This window comes from Thalia democratica, chromosome 4, assembly GCF_965202585.1.
Source record: "Thalia democratica chromosome 4, ktThaDemo2.hap1.1, whole genome shotgun sequence".
In the NCBI taxonomy this organism is placed as follows: Eukaryota; Metazoa; Chordata; class Thaliacea; order Salpida; family Salpidae; genus Thalia; species Thalia democratica.
Window position 1 is genome coordinate 35,773,644 of NC_139168.1, and position 21,522 is coordinate 35,795,165.

Consider the following 21,522-nt stretch of genomic DNA (forward strand, 5'->3'; position numbering starts at 1 on the left):
GAAAAAACAATATAAGCACACCTTCAACTTTCTATTCATAAAAATTTTGTTGAGCTATTAAAATAACTAATATAATAAATGTTGCAGAAATTTTAGATTAATTTCAAGTTGCAATTTAAACATAATTTTTACAGATAAACCTATAGATTAAAAAACTAACTTTAAGTATTTAAAAATAGTATTTAATGTTTTTTAAAACCTTTGCTCATAACTACCGTGTCAACTCCTTTATTTTTAAGCTTTGTAATTTCTTAAACCTTTAACAGTTTTATGACTTCTTTATATGTTATTTATAACTTATATTTGTATTTTTTGTCTACAAAAATTTTTTTTATTGTTATTTTAGAATAAAAAAAATTGATGTTTGTGACTCCATTGTGTGTACTTGGAAGAAAATAAATCAGAAATGCTTTCTTGAACTTTTTTGTTTACCTTATGAATTTTTTTAAAATTCAAATTTGTATGTTTTCTTAAAAGAATTATATATAATTACACCATAACTAGATTACTTATTTGAAATAATGTTAAGTTTTTGGACCAAGTTTAAATATAAATCAAATAAAAAATCAATATTTTTGAATATACAAACTATAAACTTTTATTGCATATATATCAGTATAAAAATATTCATGTATGTAAAATTGCAATTTTTATACTAGTTATAATATTTTATAATAAAACTTGTTCAAGGTTTTTATATTTATTTTTCAGACTGCATATTTAAAAAAAAGCACAATGACAACCTTAGAGGTACCAAACTCACATATTAGAAGTATTCATGACCCAATTATTACTGAAACAGGTACTTTTGATTAGTAATATTTAATTAGACTATGTTAGCTACTTTTTTATAAAAAAGCTTCATAAACAACAATTAGTATATGTTTTTTTTCTGAATAAGAATACTGTTTTCAGACCAATTATAGAGGTTATATAAATAGAATATAAAGAAAAAATAGAGGTTTACAGGTTTTATTTTATTTTAAAAATTATTATCAGATTCTTTCATATATTTTTTTTTCATACATCACTAATAAAAGTTTTAAACTAAATTATAGTCAAGGATCACTTCACTGAGTCTTTGTCTGTATATCAGTTTTTTTAGCAATCTTCTCTAAAATAAAGTATTATTTTCTACTGATTTTATACTTTTTATTTTCAACTATTTTTAAATTTTTTAAATTAAAAAAAATTACTTTTTCAGAAAAATGCTCTTCTTGATTTTTTTTCTTTAAATGTTAATTTCGAATCTTTGCTCAAAAAAACCTTATTGATTTATATTTAATGAATTCTTATTAAACCTGAAAGTTTAAGTTAATAGTTATATTGATAATGTCTTTTTTCAGTTTGAACAAAAGTTTTATAAAAAATAATAGTTCAATCAAAAGTTTAATCTTAAAAAATATATATAGTAGGTATTAAACAACTTGAGATTTTTTATAAAAGTATTTTACGAAATTTCTTACAACTATGTTTTCTAGAACTACTTTAAATAAATTTTTATGCGATAGATAAGTAGTTTTTGTTTTTATAAAATTTATATCTTTAATAAGTTTATTTTGCTGATCATGAAGTTTTTTTTTTAGTTTTAAATTTTTGAAGCTTCTATGATAATTAATAAACTTATTTAAAACTATAAGAAAATATTTTTAAATTCTTGTTCTCGTATTTAAAAATTAACTAAATTTATGTACTACTTAGTATTTAATTTACAGAATACTACATTTGTTTTTTTAATTATTTGTAGTTACATTATTTGTAGTTACTTGCAAACTTTTAAAGACAACAAATAAAAGTTTCTATAGTTAGGAAGTTTTAGATTATTACTTAGATTTTCTATTTGTTCATATATTGTTTCTTTCAAATAACACATTTTACATTTACATTATTATACTTTTATCCAATACTAATAAATAAAGTAATAATAATATTGTAGTTCTTGTTAATCAAATTTTATATAAAAATATGAGTTATTTTTAGTTTGCAGGGTATTTCTATATTTTAGAGTTAATTTATTTTTTAAGTTTTGAATTATTTAACAAAAAAAGTAAGTTTTAGTTTACAATTATTGTATTCATGTTCTCTCTGAAAGTTATATATAATGAATTTTTTTACTTACTCTTATAGTTTATTGTTACTTATGATAAAACTGTATTACAATTAATAAATTTCTATAACAGTTACTAGCAAAAAACAAGAAAATGAGCACCAATCTTCTATAAAGCTACAAATTGATTCTAGAGGTGATGATGTACCTCTCAAATTAGATGCCTTAAATTTAGATGAAGATTCATTACAATCGACTTCAAATCCTTTTGTTTTTCCCAAAAAGCAAGACATCTTCATGTTAAGAGACAAAGAAAGAACTCAAAGAAAAAAAGTTCGTAAATATACTCACACAACTAAAACTAACTTTAATAATATTTTGCTATATTCTATCAATAATGATATTTTAAAGTTAAGTTTTTAACATTTGGTTATTTAAGCTAACTAATTTTAATACAGTCGTTACTTTTTTCTTCGAATAGTACTAATTTTTTGTCATCTTTTTTCGAAAATTGTTTATCTTATTTATTTGAATTTGTTTTTTTTTGAACAAAAAAAAAGTTATTTGTAAATATTTATTTTTGTAATTACCAACATTTTCTGAGAATTTAAATCTTTAACATTAGCTTTAATATCTTTAATTGAGGGATTTCATAGTTTCAATAAATTTAGTACCTTCTAAAACATAAAATCTTTCAACTTTTTTTTTTTTAATGAATTTCTAAGGTAAAAAAATAACTTCGAAAAATTTATAAAAAATAATAGTATACTATTTAATGTTTGTATTTTTGAATTTTATCTTATAATCATACTTGGAGAAAAACAAGTATTATGTTTATAGAAAGTTTGACATAGTCTTTACCAGGGTTGCTATAACTTATAATGATTAAGGTTTTTGTAAATCTAGTAGTTGAGGTTTATGTGCTTTCGTACACTTATAATGTCATGCATTAAGTCTTAACAGATAAAGTGCAAAAAAGTTTTTATAACTACTAGACTGAATAGAACCTTATTTATAATGGTCCTGCAAAATTTGTAAAGTTTTTATAAATTTCGATATTAAATAACGACACATAAAATATTGATGAGTTAATAAGTGGTTAAGTGGTAAATATTCTATATCTATAGGTATCTCTTTGCATCCACGTCCTTTGACTAAATTCTTAACTTCAAATTCTTTATCGTGTTCTATACTAATTTTATTTTTAATTGATTGCATGTTTATATAAAACTAGTTGTAATTTTTTATATAAACTTTTTATGATGAAAGCAATAATTATTTAAAAATTTATATTTTTGATGTAGTCATTTCAGGAAGATAACTTTCAAAAAAAAATGCTAAAGTTTCACTTAGCAAACCTTTCTAGATTTAAAATAAAGTTATATTAAAAAAAATACACAAGTCTATATCTAAGTCATTGTGAAACATACATTTAAGTTTTTCACTATGATTATTTTATTAGTACTAGGTTACTTAATTAAGTTTATTACTACAGTAGACTACCGCTTAAGTACGCACTTTTTTTGGTACGCACCCCGCCTTAAGTACGCACTTATCCAGAAAGACAAAATCGAGAATTCATTCTCATTTCAGCATTGAAAACCCTAAGAAGCTCCCTCATATTATCACATATGTTGGCTTTGGTGGTGCGACTTTACCTTTATCCTTAGACTTGTTCAATAGAGTCATTTTCTGACGCTTTTCATCCATTTTTCTAAATTTTTCTAACTTGTCTTAATTTTTTTTTATTCAAAAACTTTCAGAATATTTGCAAAGGAAAGGCTAATATTAATGTGACATAATATCAAACTAGTTAACCATAAAAACTAGTTACTAATTTTATAAAGTCAAAATAAACATATAAAAAGAAACAACAGCAACAAAAAAGTAAAGTTAAAACAAATTTAATGAGCATCTTATCATTATGCACTTATACTATAAATGTTTCTACTGATATAAACTTTCTTACAAAAACAGTCCTGAAACGTTTTTCTTTCATAAAAAAATTTAAACACTTTTTAGCTAATGGAAAACTAAAATAAATGTATTACTTTTTTATTTTATTTAAATTAAAAAGACTTGTTTATTTGGCTTAATTATTTTGTGGCTAGTTGTAAGAAAGAAAACAAACAACTAAATTTCATATTATATTATGTCGTCAAAAAGTACGCACTACCCGTGCTAAGTACGCACTTTTTGGTCGGGTTCAATTTGCGTACTTAAGTGGTAGTCTACTGTAATTAATTATTCTTTGATAGACTAATATCTTTTTTAGAAAACCTAAAAAAAGTTCCTTATGATTATTCAAGAACAGTTGTACACAACAAAAGCTGTCATTTTAAATTACTATTAGTAACAAATAACTTTTATAGTTTTAAAATCTTGAATTGTAGTTTGTTTACTTTAAAAAACAGGCCAGGCAAATAGAACTCAAGAGACCAGTATGGGACAAGCACACTTACAAGTCTAGAAGCAACAAAAGTTTAGCGGCTACCAGAAAGAGCATGTTCTATGACAACGCAGGAGACAGGGCGGTTGAAGATGAGAAAGAGGGCGATGTAAAATGGACGTTGAATGTAACAAGAAGTTTGTAGACTTTAAACGACTAAAAGCTATGACATTCAATAAAATATTCTGCTTATAGATAACGTATTTTACTAGTTATATATAAGGGGTAGGTGTCTAAATTGCGCGAGCGTACAAAATTGCACGAGGGGACAAAATTGCACGAAAACACAAAATTGCACGAAGATACTTTTGCACGAAGACTAATTTGCACGAGAGCACAAAATTGCACGAAGATAAAATTGCACGCAGACAAAATTGCACGAAGGCTCACTTTTGCACGAAGACACTTTTGCACGAGGGTATATTTTTGCACGAGCAGACAATTTTGCACGCAGACACTTTTGCACGAAGGGTCATTTTTGCACGAGTGACAACTTAGCACGGAGGGTCAATTTTGCACGGGTTTTGTTTCCTTCCCAGGGACGGGTCAAAATTGCGCGTAGACATTTTTGCACGAGGGGACAAAATTGCACGAGAAGACTCTTTTGCACGAAATTTTTTAATAATATTTAAAAATAAAAAAATCAGAATTAAAAAAATTATAACTTAATAATATAAAATACAAAACAAAACTATATAATATTCAAAAAAGAAATCTGAATTATAATATTTAATAACTAAATAACGAAAAATAAAAATCAGAATCAAAAAAGTTATAATTTATTAATAAAAAATACAAAACAAAATTATATATTATTTAAAAAAATAAAAAAATCTAAATTATTAAATTTAATAAATAAATAACGAAAAATTAAAAAAATAAAAGAAAAAACAGAATTAAAAATTTTATAACTTAATAACAAAAAATACAAAACAAAATTACATAATATTCAAAAAAATAAAAAAATCTGAATAATAAAATTTAATAACTAAATAACGAAAAATTAAGAAAAAAATATTAAGTAAAAAATAAAAAATAAAATAGTGAAAAATTTAAGTAAATAAAAAAAGATATATAGTACTTTTAAGTAAAAAAAAATATTTTCAAGTAAAAAAAATTAAATGTTAATTAGATTTTTTTAAATAATAAAAATAGTTAGAATATAAAAAATCAACTAACTTAATAATAAATAAGTTTTGAAAAATCAAAAAATATTTAAGATTTACAAAAATTAAAAATTAAATAATAAATACATTAAACAAAAGTCCAAAACAAAAGTTAATAAAATTAATATAAAAAGTCAAATTAAATGAAATAAATAACTAAATAAATTTAAATGAAATAATAATAAATATAAAAGTCAAAATGAACAATTTAAATAATAAACAAAAATCTATCAAAAAAATTTATATAAATAAAAATAACTAGATTATAAAATTAGATTCTAACCGTTATTAAAATTTAATTACCAAAAAAAGAGTTTTGTTTAAACTTTTTTTTTGTTAAAAATAGAAATTAACTAATTGTAGCTGTTGTATTATTTTGTTTGTTTCATTTAAGTAAAAAGCTTATATTTCCTTTTTCTTCTAAAAATGTAAAAATAAAATTGCTTCTGACAGTGCTTTTTCGCAAGTCTTGGTTAGATAAAGAGAAAATACAGAGCAGGAGAAACTTCAGAGCTAATTTACTAAAACGCGTGCAAATACTGATGCAACTAAGATAAAGTTTAGAAAAATATAAAATAATGATATATAAATTAGGTTTAAAACTTTTATATAAAACAAAAAAGTACAATTTTAAGTATAATTTATGGAAGTACAAAGCCGTAACAGAACTTTTTGTACAATGCACAATAAAAATTTCAAAAGACGGATTTTCTCTTTTCTAAATTTGTTTAATTGTTTCACTATTTCGCATGCTCGTTTTTTCTGTACAAAAGTATCTTCGTGCAATTTTGTCCCCTCGTGCAATTTTGTACACTCGCGCAATTTTGTACACTCGCGCAATTTTAACACCTACCCATGTAAAATTTTTTTTATTTTTATCTTTTAATCTTGTTTTATTTCATATTTAAATTTAGTATAATTATAATATAATTTATGTTTACATCAATACATGTCTATTTTTAAATAAGGATTATTTTAAGTATGATAAAATTCTAGTTTTATTTTTATTAAAATAAAATTTTAATTTATAATAGTTTTTAAACACATTAATTTAGTTTCAATTAAAAAAAGGTTATACATATTTAAAAATAAAATCAGATAAAATTAATTTAAACCTGGTTAAATTAGAATGAACTACACTAGCACATGCTTAATATTTTTTTTATAAAACATAAAGGTTTTATTATATTTTTTATTTAGTTATTTTAAGTTGATATTTTTTGTGCAAAATTGACCCTCCGTGCAAAACTGTCTGTCGTGCAAAATTGACCTTCCGTGCAAAATTGTAACTCGTGCAAAATTGACCTTCCGTGCAAAATAGTCTTCGTGCAATTTTGTCCCCTCGTGCAATTTTGTGCCCGCGTGCAAATTAGTCTTCGTGCAAAAGTATCTTCGTGCAATTTTGTACACTCGTGCAATTTTGTTCTCGTGCAATTTAGTCCCCGCGTGCAATTTAGTAACCTCGCGCACTTTTGTCTTCGCGCAATTTAGACCCGTTCCCATATATAAGTAGTACTAATTTCATTTATCTATTTTGAACCATAACAATTATTTTAAAAATATAAAATAAAAGCATAAAGTGGATTATAATTAAATAGGGCAATAGTATAGTCAATTTCTTTTTTTTTTACACAGCTTGGTATGTTTGAAAATTTTTTTTTGATAAAACAGGGTTGCTATAAAACCTAAACTCCTGGAAAAAACTGAAGTTTGAGAAATTAAAAAAAACTTACCTGGAGTCTTTAACAATTTTTACATTTAAAATAGTGAAATTTTGATAAGGTACAAAAAATCTATGATATACAATGAATATTTTTTGTTACATTTAGAACTTCATTTGTTATAAAAATATTTTCATACTGTTTAAGACAGTTTTTTTTACCTTGAAGTAAATTTTGTACTAAAAGTTGATTAAAAAACTTCTATTTACAAAAAAATGGTAAAAACTTATAATCCCTGAAAAAAAAATCAAAAAACCTACGGCAATCCAGTACAAAACCAAAAAGACTGATGGCCAAACTATCATAACCAAGCAACACTAACCACTCTGATAAAATCCTTAAAAAATATTACAGACGATTACAACGTGGACAGGGAAAATTTGAACGAGTACATCAACAAGAAGCGGGAGATGTTTCACGTGCAGTACTCGTTGCGAGTGAAGAAGGACGAGATGAAGAAGCTGGACATGCTCGCCAGCAAGGAGGAGGAAAAACTAGAAAAAGCCGAGCAGCTGCTGGAAGACGACGCCACCTTATTCGACGAGTTTCTCAAGGAAAACGACCGCAACTCGGTTGAAGCTGTGAAAATGTTGGTTGTTTAGTTAGTGGTTCTCAAACTGCGTTATGTTAAATTACTTCGACTTTATTTTGTGCACTAAAGAATTTTTTTTTGACTATCTTGGATTGTAACTTGTTGTGAACTGTTAATTTATAATATAATTAACTTTTTCTAATAAAAAACAAGCAAAATAATTATCATTTATAAAATAAAAGAAAAATAAAAACCAAACTTTCTGAGCACAGTGAAATAGTTTCTATGCACACTACTTTGTACGGGAACGGGTCATTTTTGCACGAAGGGATACTTTTGCACGAGAGTGACTTTAGCACGAGGGGACGCTTTTGCACAAGTGTAACTTTATCACGAGGGGATACTTTTGCTCGGAGGGTCACTTTTGCACGGCGACATCGGCAGCATTTTTGCACAACGATACTTTTGTACGACCTCACATTTTTACGGTGACATTTTTGCACAGCGACATTTTGGCACGATGACTTTTTTGCACAAAACATAAATCTTGCATGCAGGCCGATTAAATGTTTTTTAGCTAGTACTAAATCATATGTAACATAAAAACAAACTGAAAACTAAAATTTTATAACAGACACATATCAAAGATATAATATCAAAGATTTTAAATCTTAAACAGTAAAAATTAATGTTAGAAACCAAAAATAATTTAAAGATAAAAAAAATATTTTTTAAAGATTCATACCAGAGACATAAAATTAAATTTATTTAGAAACTAAGATAAAAAAATACTAAAAGTGTAAGATGAGTCGTTCTAGTTTATTTTGAATTCTTACTTATTAATTTACAACTATGCCTTTTTATATTTTTTTCTTTACTATTACAAGTTTATTGTCCATATGATGGACCTAGGCCACTTAAACCGAAAGACACATAAAGAATAAAAAAGTAAAACTAAAAGTTTATTTATTAAAACAAAGATAAAAACATAACTTATTATAAAATTTGTAGATTAACATAAAAAGCAAAAGTTTTTAATCACAAACTTATACTTATTTACGTTTTGATGTAGAACGATCAATATCAAATATATAAATGCATTGACTAACACAAAAATATAAACTTAACGCCCCCAGGACATTAACAATAGACTGTCCAAATAAATAATCATTAAACACATTGTCTAGACTCTAGACTAAGCTAAATCTTAAAAATAAATCAACAGTTAATAAAAATTACTTATTAATTTTACTAACAAAAATTTAATTCAAATCAAACTTTTTTAAGTTTAACCGAAATTCTTTAACTTTTTTGCAAGAAACTTATTCATTTTAAGTTTGTTCCATATTTCACTGACCGATGAAAAAATTAATTATGCCAAGCCTCAAAATTAAAATGATTTTTACATGTAATTTTTTTGCTTTTTTCTCTCAGTAAGTAATTAGTTCTATAATGTTCCAAAATTTATTGTATATTAATTGTAGTTTCACCGTTAAATAGTTTGAAAAAATAATTAGGTCAAATTCAAGTCTCCTGTATTATAATGATTTAATATGTTTTGTTAGTCTATCAAGGTAAGACATATAAGAAATATTGCAGCATATATCTTGATACTTTGGATGATCACAAGTTCAAACTTCCAAGTGTTACTCTCTCATTGGCTTATTTCATAATCATGCAACATTATAGTGATGAAATGATCCAAGTTTAAGTCATGAAAAATGCGCTCTTTTTATTGCTCTTTTTATTCTCACGCAAAATTAAAAAAAAAAACTTTCCATAAAACTAAAAAATTAACATCAAGTAAAATCTGAAATACCTTTACACTTCATAAATTAACTAAATATTTTTTTTCAATTTAACAATTGTTTAAAATCTAAACAACTTTAAAATATTTTTTTAGTCAACTATTTAAAACTAATTTAAATATCAGAGAATATAAGTAAAAGATCAGTCTCAAGATTAGTGTTTTAAAGCCCTACTGCCACTGGATTTAGTTTATATTTCTGTTTAAAAGTTTACAAAATTCAGTTTATCTTTATTTTAAGTATTCAAAATTGTTTTGATTAAAAAAAAACTGTGCTTGTCTAGTTTATTTAAATTAAGATTATAAATATGATTAAAGTAAATTTTAGTACATTATTATATTGTTCTAAGTAAAACTTCAAACAAAACTTTACATTAAAATTTCATTAAAAAACTATCACACTTTATTATTCAAAATAATTTGCGTTTAAAGGCAAATTTAATTTAAGTTGATGAAAATGAATTTATATTTAATAAAATAAAATTTGTAGCGTGCAAAACGAACGCTTTGCAAAAATGTTGCCATGCAAATGTAACGTCGTGCAATAAGTGACGCCATGCAAAAATTTCGACGTGTAAAAATGTCTCCGTGCAAAATTGACCCTCCGTGCGAAAGAGTCGCCGTGCAAAAGTGTTCCCTCGTGCAAAAGTGACCCTCCGTGCAAAAGTGTCTCCTGTGCAAAAAAGACCCTGCGTGCAATATTGATGCCGTACAAAAGTTTCCCCTCGTGCAAAAGAGTCGCTGTGCAAAAGTGTCCCTTCGTGAAAAAGAGTCGCCGTGCAAAAATTTCCTTGTGAAAAAGTGTCACCTCGTGCAAAAGTGATACCCACCCACTGTGTACAGGTGCACACCGTGAGAACCACTAGTCTAAGTATCATAATTTTGATCAAGTTTTTTTTTAAACAGTACTATATATTTTCAACTATTTTGTATGCTAGAACTTCAATCTTCTCATGGCTTTTAGAAATGGTAACAGCTTCAAAAGTTAATTCAATTGATCATATTAACAGAAGTATTATTATACTTTAGGTCTGATTATTATAAAACAACTCAAGGTCTGTTTTATTAATGGAAGGAGAACAAATTAGTTTTAATTTTTATTCGCCTCTAGTGCTAAATAAGTTTTTGAAAAATAGTTATATATATATTAACAGTATCATTTTTAATACTTTTTTTTCAATGTAAACAATTTTTTATTGAGTTATATTTTTCTTAATTGTTTTAGTATTTTAAGAAGTAAATCATTCATTTTAGTAAACTACATAAACTTTAAAGTCCAAGTTTTCTATTTTTAATTTGCATACTTTTATAAAATATATTTGAATAAAACTAATGTAGTAAATTTACTTTTTTCTTTATATACAGTACCCAAATAATATTGTTTTCTTTATCATTTAATAGAGCTGAAGCTGAAACAAAAGCAAAGTTAGAAAAAGTACAAGAAATAAAGAAAAGCAATGCAAAACTGATGGCAATAAAAAGTGAGATATCAAAACAAGAAGAACAACTTAAAGTTAGTTTTGATTACTACTAATTAGTTATTGCGACTTTATTTTAATTATTTAATGGTGTACGGCAATACATTTTATTTGGTTTTAAGGAATACACAATGTACAAAGATTTCTTAGAAAAGTTAACTCCCCAAGAATGGAAAGATGCAAATTTAAAGCCTAAATCATTAAAGATTAAAGTTAAAGAAGAAAAAATTAAATCTAAAAATCGTCATGTAAGTAATTTTTATGTAGTAAATTGAAGTGTATCTAAACTAAAAATATACTTTTTCCAACACATTAAAAATGTACATGTATATACATTATATAATTTTCTTTAAATTTATGCTTAACTAAATTTTTAGTTGAAAAACATTTATATTCTAGATTTTTTTTTTTTTTTACTTTAGATCATGCAGGTTTTTGATATAATTTTAAAGTTTAGAGAAAAAATTGAATAAATTTACTATTAAAAAACTTTTCAGTCTTGTTTTTTTTTATGTAAATTAGAGTTTTTAGGTTGTACTAAATGCACCTCATAATTCATACTTTAAATTTTCATAAAACAGCTTTTATTTTCCAATTATTATAGCCATAGTGGGGAGGGCAAGTCAATTTTAGTACATTAAGTTTAGAATATTTTAATGTTATATGATATTAAAATAAATCAGTTAGTTACTTAACTTTTTAAAATTATTTGCTCACTACTTTTAAACAATCCTACAAAACGACCAAAAGAGTTTAAGACTTTTTTATTTATCAGAGGTTTTTACACAGCCCATTAGAACTTATAATATTTTATGACATTTCTTGCTTTTTTTTACTCGTTTTTTATTTAAACTTATTAAGTACAAGGACTTTTTAAATCATTTTATAACATGAGACTTTAATAAATTTGTTCTATATTATATTTATGCAATTTTTAATGGAATTTCAAAACAAACGTGTGTTTCGTTTTAAATACCATATTTAAATGCAACGTTTCACAAACAGTTCAATAATTTTAAGTATATTTCATAAAAACCACAGTGATGACTTTATTTTGGTTTTTGATATCAAAATTTCATTTCAGACACCTAAAAACCATCATTCAAGAACAACTACTTCCAGCTCTATTCACATCAAAAAAAGTTAGTTAGTTAAAAATGTAGAGCAGCGTTGCTTAAAAAGTAAAAAAAGCGAAGTTTTTATATTCACAACAAAAAATTCTTGAGAAATAAAAATGTTTCTTAAGAGTACATATAATATGAAATGTTATTTTTAACTCTACTTTTTAACCGGTTTTAAATGGTTATTAAGATATTTTAATCAGTACAATGTTACAATATACCCATATAAAAGTTTTTAATAAATTAACATAGTTGGTATGATTAAGTTTGCAATGATTTATTTAAGTGCTACTTGGCACAGTTTTTTGATAACCACCGCTGATGACTACTTTATAAAATTGAAATTTTACTCTTAATTTTACAACAACTGTTGCTACATACAACAAAATAAAACTAAAATAATCTTTATAACTAAGCTTAAAGTTAGATATGATAACTGCGGTAATATGATATGATTCTTGAACGTATGATAGATTGAAAATGCACAAAAATTTTGGTAAACTAGTCAGTTGTTGTTACAAATTAAGTTTATTTTATTAAATATTATAGCGGAATAAAATCAGTACTTTAAGTATTACTTTACAATGAATTAAAAAATAAAATAATTGAAATATTTGTAAATCAAAAGATATAAATATTTCATTTACAGCTAATTAGAATAGTTTTGATCCAAACTGCTATATTTCATCTGTACTTAGCTTAATAAAAACCAAGTTATAATAAATCTTTTTTAATATCAAAAATATAAACCTACTATAGTTTTTTTACCTATATAAGTAACAATCAATGTTTTTTAATAAAAGTTTTAATATATTTTCACTGCAACTCATCAGAAACTTACTGCAGACAATTGAAGTAAAACAATAATTTTTTAACTAAAAACAATAAACTTTAGTAAATTACTTAAGTGTTTAATTAGCTTGCTATAAAAAAACAATCAACAAAAATAGTTTTTTAAATTTTTCTAGATTAATGTAAAAAAGTAACTAATGCAAAACAAACATTTTAAATTACAAAACAATTTTTTTTAAACAAACAAAGGCACTTTTAAGTAAATAAAATAACCAAATAATTTTTTAAATAAATTAACCAAAGACACTTTTAAATAGATAAAGAAACCTTATAGTCAAACTTTTTTTGCTTACATAGTTCAGGTTTATTTAAAAATATTGAGATTGCTTCTAATCTAACCAAATCGATGGAATTTGTATGATTTTTAATAACCTTAAATCTCGATAAATCATAGTTGTTTGCACAATCGACGTTATTAATCAGATGTTCTGCTATCGAAGATCTTTTTGTCGCATTTATAACAGTTTTCGTCTTGTTATTAGTCTTTTCTTTTATGAAGTTTAATACACATTTAGGTATATGTTTATTCACTCTTGTTTTTAGATGCCTAGATGTTTGTCCAATATAACTTGTCTCGCAGAAGCAATTAAATTTGTGAATAGTACGACTTTTATCAAGATAGGATATTGGGTTTTTCAGTTCCAATCTAAGAACTGGTTTAGAAACAAATATTACTCTAGGCTTTACTTGGTTATAAGTCAACTGTAATAGTTCTTGCACTTTCTTCTCAAATAAACTTGATACGTTACCAAATATGGCAGCCTAAGAACCGCAGGAAATTTCTCCAGTCCAAACAATTAAGGCTTCCTACGGTGTCATCGTGTGATTTTATTACTCTTTTTATCAGCTCTAATGAATAACCATTTCCGACTAGAATTTCCTTAATCTTTTGTGTTTCAGTATGAAGCAGTTCAGGAGAACAAATCATACAAACCCGTTGGTATAAGGTTCTTATCAGGTTTATTTTTCTTTTTTTGGTACAAAAAGACTGAAAATGCAAATATTGCCCTTTCTATACACACTGGTAAGGAATTTCGCTTTAATCTTTGTAATAAGTATATCCAAAAAAAAAGGAATTTGGTTATTGAGTTCTATTTCCTTAGTGAATAAATTTTTTTCATGTAACACGTTTAACTTACAAAACAAAGTCTCATATACTTTCTCTGTTTGTGAAATCACTAGACAACCGTCCATGTACCTTATGTAAAGAACTTGGAAAGATAACTCATCAACCAATTTAGATTCTAGGTTTATTGTCTTTATTTATTTAGATTGTCTAGTTTTTTTGCTAAAAACATTTGGCAACCCTGTTTATAAAAGAAAACACTAATAACAAGACGAAAACTGTTATAAATGCGACAAAAAGATCTTCGATAGCAGAACAACTGATTAACAACGTCGATTGGGCAAACAACTATGATTTATCGAGATTTAAGGTTATTAACAATTATACAAATTCCATCGATTTGGTTAGATTAGAAGCAATCTCAATATTTTTAAATAAACCTGAACTATGTAAGCGGAAAAGTTTGACTATAATGTTTCTTTATTTGTTTAAAAGTGTCTTTGGGTAATTTATTAAAAAATTATTTGGTTATTTCATTTACTTAAAAGTGTCTTTGTTTGTTTTAAAATCTGGTTTTTCAATTTAAATATTGATTTTTGTTGATTGTTTATTTACAGCAATCTAATTAAACACTTAAGTAATTTACTTAAATTTACTGTTTTTAGTTGAAAAAACTATTGTTTTACTTCAAATGTCTGCAGTAAGTTTCTGATGAGCTGCAGTGAAAATATATAAAAACTTTTATTGAAAAACATTTATTCAGGGTTGCCACAAGGTCAGAAAAATTTTTCAAAGTGACAAAAGTCAGGAGAAAATGGGGGTTTTTGAAAAAAAGTCAGGAAATTTAACAAAATTTAAAATAACTCAGATTTTGTCAGTTTAAATTTACAAAATTCCTAAAATTTTAATGCCTTTAAATAATAAAAAAAATAATTAAAAATCCTTTAAAGTCAGACTAAAATTGCAAAATTTTCTAAGAAATTTACAAAGTTATTTTATTTCTAATGCCTTCATCTGGTATAAAAAAATAATATAGCCTTTATAAAACTGCAAAATTTTTCTATTAACACATTGAACAACTACCCTACTTGAACAAGCAATTTTTGTAGACTTATTAGTATTGATGATCTGTAGCAAGGACACTTTCATAGTGAAACTGTGATATATACACACAAGTTTATCTAGCATAATTTTAAAATCCAAGTGTTTTTGTTTAAGGAAATAATTGAGTTCTTTATATTTAAGCAGTTAGTTTAGTATTTTATGTAACAAGTTGATGTGTATACTTTACCTCTCCATAGTTTTTTTAAAGTTGTTTAGATTTGTAAAATAAGTTATAAAAGAGAGGGGACCAGATAAAGGAAACCATATCTCATTAGATGAATAGGCTAAAGTGCTAATAAAGAAACAGAGAAAATAAATTTAAGTACATATAGTAAAAAAACTGTGTTTGATTAATTTCTTTATTGTTTTAAGGCTTTAATCGTAAAAGTTAGTTATTGTTTAAGGTTTTAGTTGTGAAAGTTTGTTATTAATTTAAGGTTTTAATTGTAAAAGTTCCTTATTTGTGGTTTCGTGTATTAAATACATTTATGTTAGAAAATGCTAAAAAATTGTGTCTTTTTTCAGACAATCTGTTTTCATAAGGTAATAAACAAGTATTTTGCTGATAGAGCTGTTTATTGCAAATACATCAATGTACACAGATGGTTCAAGTGATGTAATGGAAGTTTGATGATTGAATTCAAGAAAAAAAAAAAACTGTTGTTCTAACCTGAATTAAAATTAGATTGAAAGCTTTATATAATTTTAAGTGTTAGATTATGTATTTTCGAATAAGTTTAAATTAAGAGTTTGATTTTAAAAAGTCAGGAAATTTTTAGTAAAAAGTCAGGAAATTTTTCTCACTTTGGTCTGTGGCAACCCTGTTTATTGTTATTTTATATAGATAAAAAAAACGAAGTTGTTTTTCAAGATAACTCTTAAATTTTGATTTATTTTATCTGAATGCTTCTTATAATTATAACTTTAAATCTATATAAATATTTTATTTTTAATAGACACATGTATACACCTACTTTAGCTTCTACTCTTTCCTTACAGTATTTATTTTTTTACAGAGCTCCGTTGAAGTGTGTTAATCCGTTAACACACAGAAACATGAGTTAGTGTAATAAAAAAAGAATACTGTACAATTTGTTATTATTAACTTTAAATCAAAATTTTTTATCTTAGTTTTTAATGTGGTTTAGCTGATACCAATAATAGATAATTTTAATAAATCAATATAAGAAAGGTTTTCTTTTCTAAGCTTCTATGTTGTAAGTTTCAGTATATAAAAAACCTAATTGACTATTTGCTGCATGACGACATCATTTTTTAGACTGCTTAAAATAAATCTTACAAAGAATTATTTTCCTGAGTAAACATCATGTGTTGCTTGCACATCTAGCATAATAAGCGACATTCATGACCATATAGAAATGAACAGACAGCCGCAACGTACATGGACCGAAGAAGAGCGCCAACTCGGTGAGGAGCGGGTATCATGTGGGCGTGAGCAGCAGCCGGCACGGAGTGAGGGTGGAAGTTGACAGCAACGTATCCAGAGACTTCTCTGTTGATGAAGAAGACAGCGATGACGAAGTCAGTTTGTTTTCTCTTGAATTGAGTTTTATGAGCGCAATTTGTTTGGATTGTTTTTTTCAACATCCTGTTTAAGTATAAAACTTCTATCATCAAATTCATTTCTTGTTGTGTTTATTTTTTAAGTTATTTTTATAGTTCGTAAAAGCAACTATAGCGTCCTTTTTTTTTTGTATGGTAAGCTCCCTTTTAGGTTCCATTTCACAAATCAAGTATTTTAAAGTTTTGAAAAATAATCTAGATAATGATATTGCAACAAAGGCTAATAAAAAATACGTGAATAATATTTTATAAAGTTTAGTTCTCAAATTTGATATTGCATTTGAATAAATTGATAAATAACAATTTTTCATTAGGAAGTCAAAATGTATTTTACGGATCCTCAACAACTACTTGATGTTTTTCAAGAGCTGGAAGAAAATAATTTATCACTAATTACAAACTCCCAAGAAACTGAAGAAGCTATGGAAGAAATCAAAATTAATTTACAACAAACAAGCAAGAAATTGTAGGAGCATTTTTACAATGTTTTACTGTTGTTTAAGCTTTAATTAAATCTAAAAAAAGTTTACTTTACATATACTTTTTTATTAATTTGCATTTCCTCTGTTTTTGTTTACTATCACAATAATTTAAACTTTTTTTTTCAAATTCATTTTTATTATCTAAATTAAAAATTTCATTTATAAAGGTATTAACCCCTTTTGAACAGATTAGATATTAATTCCAAACTAGGTTCTATTTGAATATTTATCGCAGTTAAACAAATTAAAAAGTATTCTCTCTTGTACTAATTGAAGTATTATTATATATATATATATAGTTTTAGTGGTGTTATATTTTATAATATTTAAGTAAACATTTAAATAAACTTCATACAATTTTTGTCAAAAGCTCACTCGCCAACACAGGAGCAAGCAGACGGAGCAGCTTGAGTCGCAGATCGACCTCCTCACCGCCAACATCGAGCGTGAGGAGGAGAAGGCGGAGTTGCTGGAGGTGAAGTGCAACATGTTCAACTTGGGCGAGTTCAACCAGGGTGAGGAGGACAAGGTGCTCGAATCGCTGAACAAGAAGATCGAACACGTGTACAAGTTTGATTTGTGGTTTATTAGATACGAAATTATCTTTGTAGTCTTCTGCAGTCAAGTGTTAACTAAATGAGTTTTAGTTGTGAAATATTGCTTTAAGTCAAGTTTTCCCTTTATGATTTAATTTTTGAAAAATGGGAAAAAGGCTTTTGAGAAAAGGTTTTTTTTTGGGAAAATTATGAAAACATAATGGGCTATTCTTAAACTGTTTCAAAAGTATTCTAGCAAGATCAAATAGTTTTTAAAAACATAGTGATTCAAATAGTTTAAAATTTTATTTCAGTTGTTACTTTTAAATTACTTTTGTTTTAGAATATAGCTTTAATTTATATCGTTAAGTTTATAGCATACTTAAAGAAAAATTTCAGTGCAGGATATTTTGTAAGTTTATAAATATGTTTGTTTGTCTTGACTAAAAACATTTATTTGCTCAATTTATTGTAAAGTAAAAAGCTTATGTATAAAATAACGAAATTGCAAACAAACAGTTCTATTTATAACCAAGCTTCGGTGGGATAAATAGAATAGTTTATTTGCTTTTTTGTTACTATTTAAGTTTATAAATAAATAAAAATTATAATATAATATTTTTTCAGATCGTGCATAGAAGAGGACGCTAACAACAGCACAGCAAACTACATCAATTCTCTTCAAATGCTCACGTCAATCGAAAACAGGTAATATTTAATCAAATTAAAGTTGTGTTGTTTGTGAATAAATTCTTAAAACCTTCTGACAATAAGAGCTTTGATAATTATTAATGTTTAACATACGTTTAAACTGTTTCTTATAAGGTTATTTAATATTTAATTAAATTACAACATATTTATTGATTTTAGGAAATTGAATCAACTTGATTTAAAAACTTTCTAAGGATACCAATATGCACTAACTGCTGACAAATTCTGTTCATTTTGTATCTTTTTTATTTCTTGTTTGCCAGGTTGGAGGAATTGTTCTCGGAGATCGAGGAGATGCCGGCGAACTTGGTGGAGCAGGCGGAGAAGAGCAAGGAGAAGGAGAGGAGGATGCGGATGCGGGAGGAAAAGCTGAAGATGCAGAAGCTGGTGCAGGAGGAGCGAGCCAGGAAGGCCATGGAGAGGAGCAAGGCAAACAACAAGTTGAAGGTAAATGTTTGTAATTTTAATGGCCATTTTTGATAGATATTTTGTTGGGCTAAATTGAAGTTTAAAATTAAAAAAATAGTTTTTAAACGTTTATGCAGGTTTGTTTAGAAAGTAGTTTTTTATTGAGATATTTAAAGCTTTTTGGTTTCATTCGAACTAAATAAAAACGAAATCACACAAACGCTATTTTTACTCAGTTTAAAAGCTATAAGTATTGGAATATCAATATACGGGCTCAACATGCCTATTTTAGATGGTCCAAATTAAATGCGACACGAGAGCTCTACTATTTTCATCACAAAAACTTTTGCATTAATGCAGTTAGCAACTGCTCAAGGAGTTAATTTAACAATAATAGTATACTGAGTATTTTATTATGATTTATAAAAAAAACCCTGTTGCAGTTTTTATCATTTTTTATTTAAAATTTATTTGTATCCGCCCAAATTAAAAGTATAGAGTCTGTTTGTTTTTAAATAATAATCTATGTCTCAATTTTTTTTTTCTTGTGACTTTGGCATTATTATACTTTGTAAATAATTTCTATTCTGTCTAAGCTCTACTTACCTGGCTTCTGGTGCTAAAAGTTATTTTAGTTTTATTTTAAAAGGTGCCGTTTTTGTTACTTTGTTTTAAATAACTTAACTTTTGTAAACTTTTCCTCAATAATAACATCATTATGTTGTTTTATTCAAACTGAATGTTTTAATTTTTTTTAATAAAAATATTTGTTTTAAATTAATTTATAACACTTGAAATAACCTCAAACTGCTTTTATGTTAAATAAAGCTAAAATTTTATTATAGTTTATAAATAAATTTTATTTACAGTTTTATTTAAAGTATGCTTAAGAAATACACTAGTTTACAAATGTATTTATATTTTTAACTGAGGTAGATTTAAACTCCCGTTTAGTCTTTATTAGTCTTTTAAATATAGTTTGTAAATTTAAGACAATTCCTTAAAAAAAAAAACGTACAGTTTATTTTTTATATAAAATTTTAAAATGTCTGTTAGTGTTAGAGTTTTTCTGATTCTCTTTAGTAAGACAACTTTGTTGTTTTTGTATATTTATTCAACCTAGAATATTTTTTATTTGCTAGTATTCAAGCCTTTAATATAGCTTGTTAACAAATTTCCTGTATAGTCCTACCCAAATTAGCTGTAAGTTTTTCGCTAGTCTTTATTAGCTATTATTATTTTTATAACTATAGTTTCTAAATTTTGTCTTCATTACTTTTGTTTAGAATATTCTTAATTTAGTTATAACTTAATTTAGAGCCCTACAGGATGTTTTTTTTTTTATAAATTATTGTTTAGTATCAAATTTGTAAACTAATTTTAAGTCCATTATTCTTATTTGTTTCATGATTTTAATAGATTGTATAAGTATCTATCACCCAACCAGGTTGGAAAGCGACTGGTGTTCCGTTCTGAGCCGCCTCAGAGAAAGACTAACAGCACCAAGAAGAAGAACCAGGACACCAAGAAAGAGGAGGAAGAACTGTGGTTCTTCACTTGAAAGAATCACAATGTTGTTTAACACATGATGTCTACAAAGAAGTAAGAAACTATTTTTGAACACACTGTTGATTCTTGCAATAATAATGAAATACCGAGCTGTGAAAGCTTTTAGCACTGTGATTGTAACGCCAAAATTTAAGCTAAATACTTTTTACAAATTGATTTTAAAATGGTTCATATTATTTATAATTTTATATTGTTGTAAATTTTAATTTCACTTTTATACACTGTCTTTTTCATTTACTGTGACTTAGAGTTTTCATACTTGTCTTTATATTCGCAGCATTTTTTACTAAAAAATTACCAAATTAAATGTCTTTTTTGACTTATTTTTTTTTAGCGTGTTTAATAGTATTTATATTATCAATAAATTAAAACTGAAATACATAACTTATCCGTTTAAATTTTTTTTTATAACTTAAGTTATATTTGCTTGATAACAATTATATATGATTATTGAAAGACATAATATGCTTCTTTTTTTGTGCCTTCAAGCTTTATTAATTTTTTAGTATCTGAGGTTTAGTCTTAACTACAAAGTTGAAGCAGCTACAATAATTATACAATTTATATGCGCTATAATTGATTGCATTAAAGTCTCCTGCTTTAATTATATCTGATTATAAAGTAATAATAATTGTATTTATTTTGTTTACATAATACAGTACTTACTAATAATCAATTAGAATATCACTCATTTTTAAATTTCGATTCCAAAAGTAATTAACTTAAGTTAACACTAAACATATTAATTTTTAAAACCATTATTTTTATAGATATTCTAAATTCACTGCTAGAAAACGACACTCTACAACGTCAAAATAAATTAGTCGAAGTTGCCTTTAATAAAGTTTCAATTAAAAGTGTTGGCAAAAGTGATTCATTACTAAATGCT

General features: G+C 25.5%; 1 protein-coding gene across 1 annotated transcript; it reads left to right on the forward strand.

Moving 5' to 3' along the window:
• Positions 1 to 715: 715 nt before the first annotated feature.
• On the forward strand, positions 716 to 20,925 carry LOC145834127 (cilia- and flagella-associated protein 100-like). The gene is made up of 13 exons (XM_082941482.1): positions 716 to 802; positions 2,181 to 2,380; positions 4,462 to 4,633; positions 7,738 to 7,972; positions 11,124 to 11,235; positions 11,323 to 11,448; positions 12,285 to 12,342; positions 16,731 to 16,885; positions 17,242 to 17,393; positions 17,797 to 17,979; positions 18,573 to 18,653; positions 18,920 to 19,103; positions 20,512 to 20,925. Exons 1-13 carry the CDS (start codon positions 736 to 738, stop codon positions 20,623 to 20,625), a joined length of 1,839 nt encoding a protein of 612 aa, XP_082797608.1. The 5' UTR covers positions 716 to 735; the 3' UTR covers positions 20,626 to 20,925.
• Positions 20,926 to 21,522: the final 597 nt, after the last annotated feature.

Excerpts from the sequence above, each read along its gene's own strand:
- LOC145834127 (XM_082941482.1), top strand. The coding sequence starts at position 736 with ATGACAACCTTAGAGGTACCAAACTCACATATTAGAAGTATTCATGAC. Across the intron at positions 11,449-12,284 it reads TTAAATCTAAAAATCGTCAT|ACACCTAAAAACCATCATTC; the intron begins GTAAGTAATTTT and ends ATTTCATTTCAG. Across the intron at positions 16,886-17,241 it reads AAGAAGACAGCGATGACGAA|GAAGTCAAAATGTATTTTAC; the intron begins GTCAGTTTGTTT and ends ATTTTTCATTAG.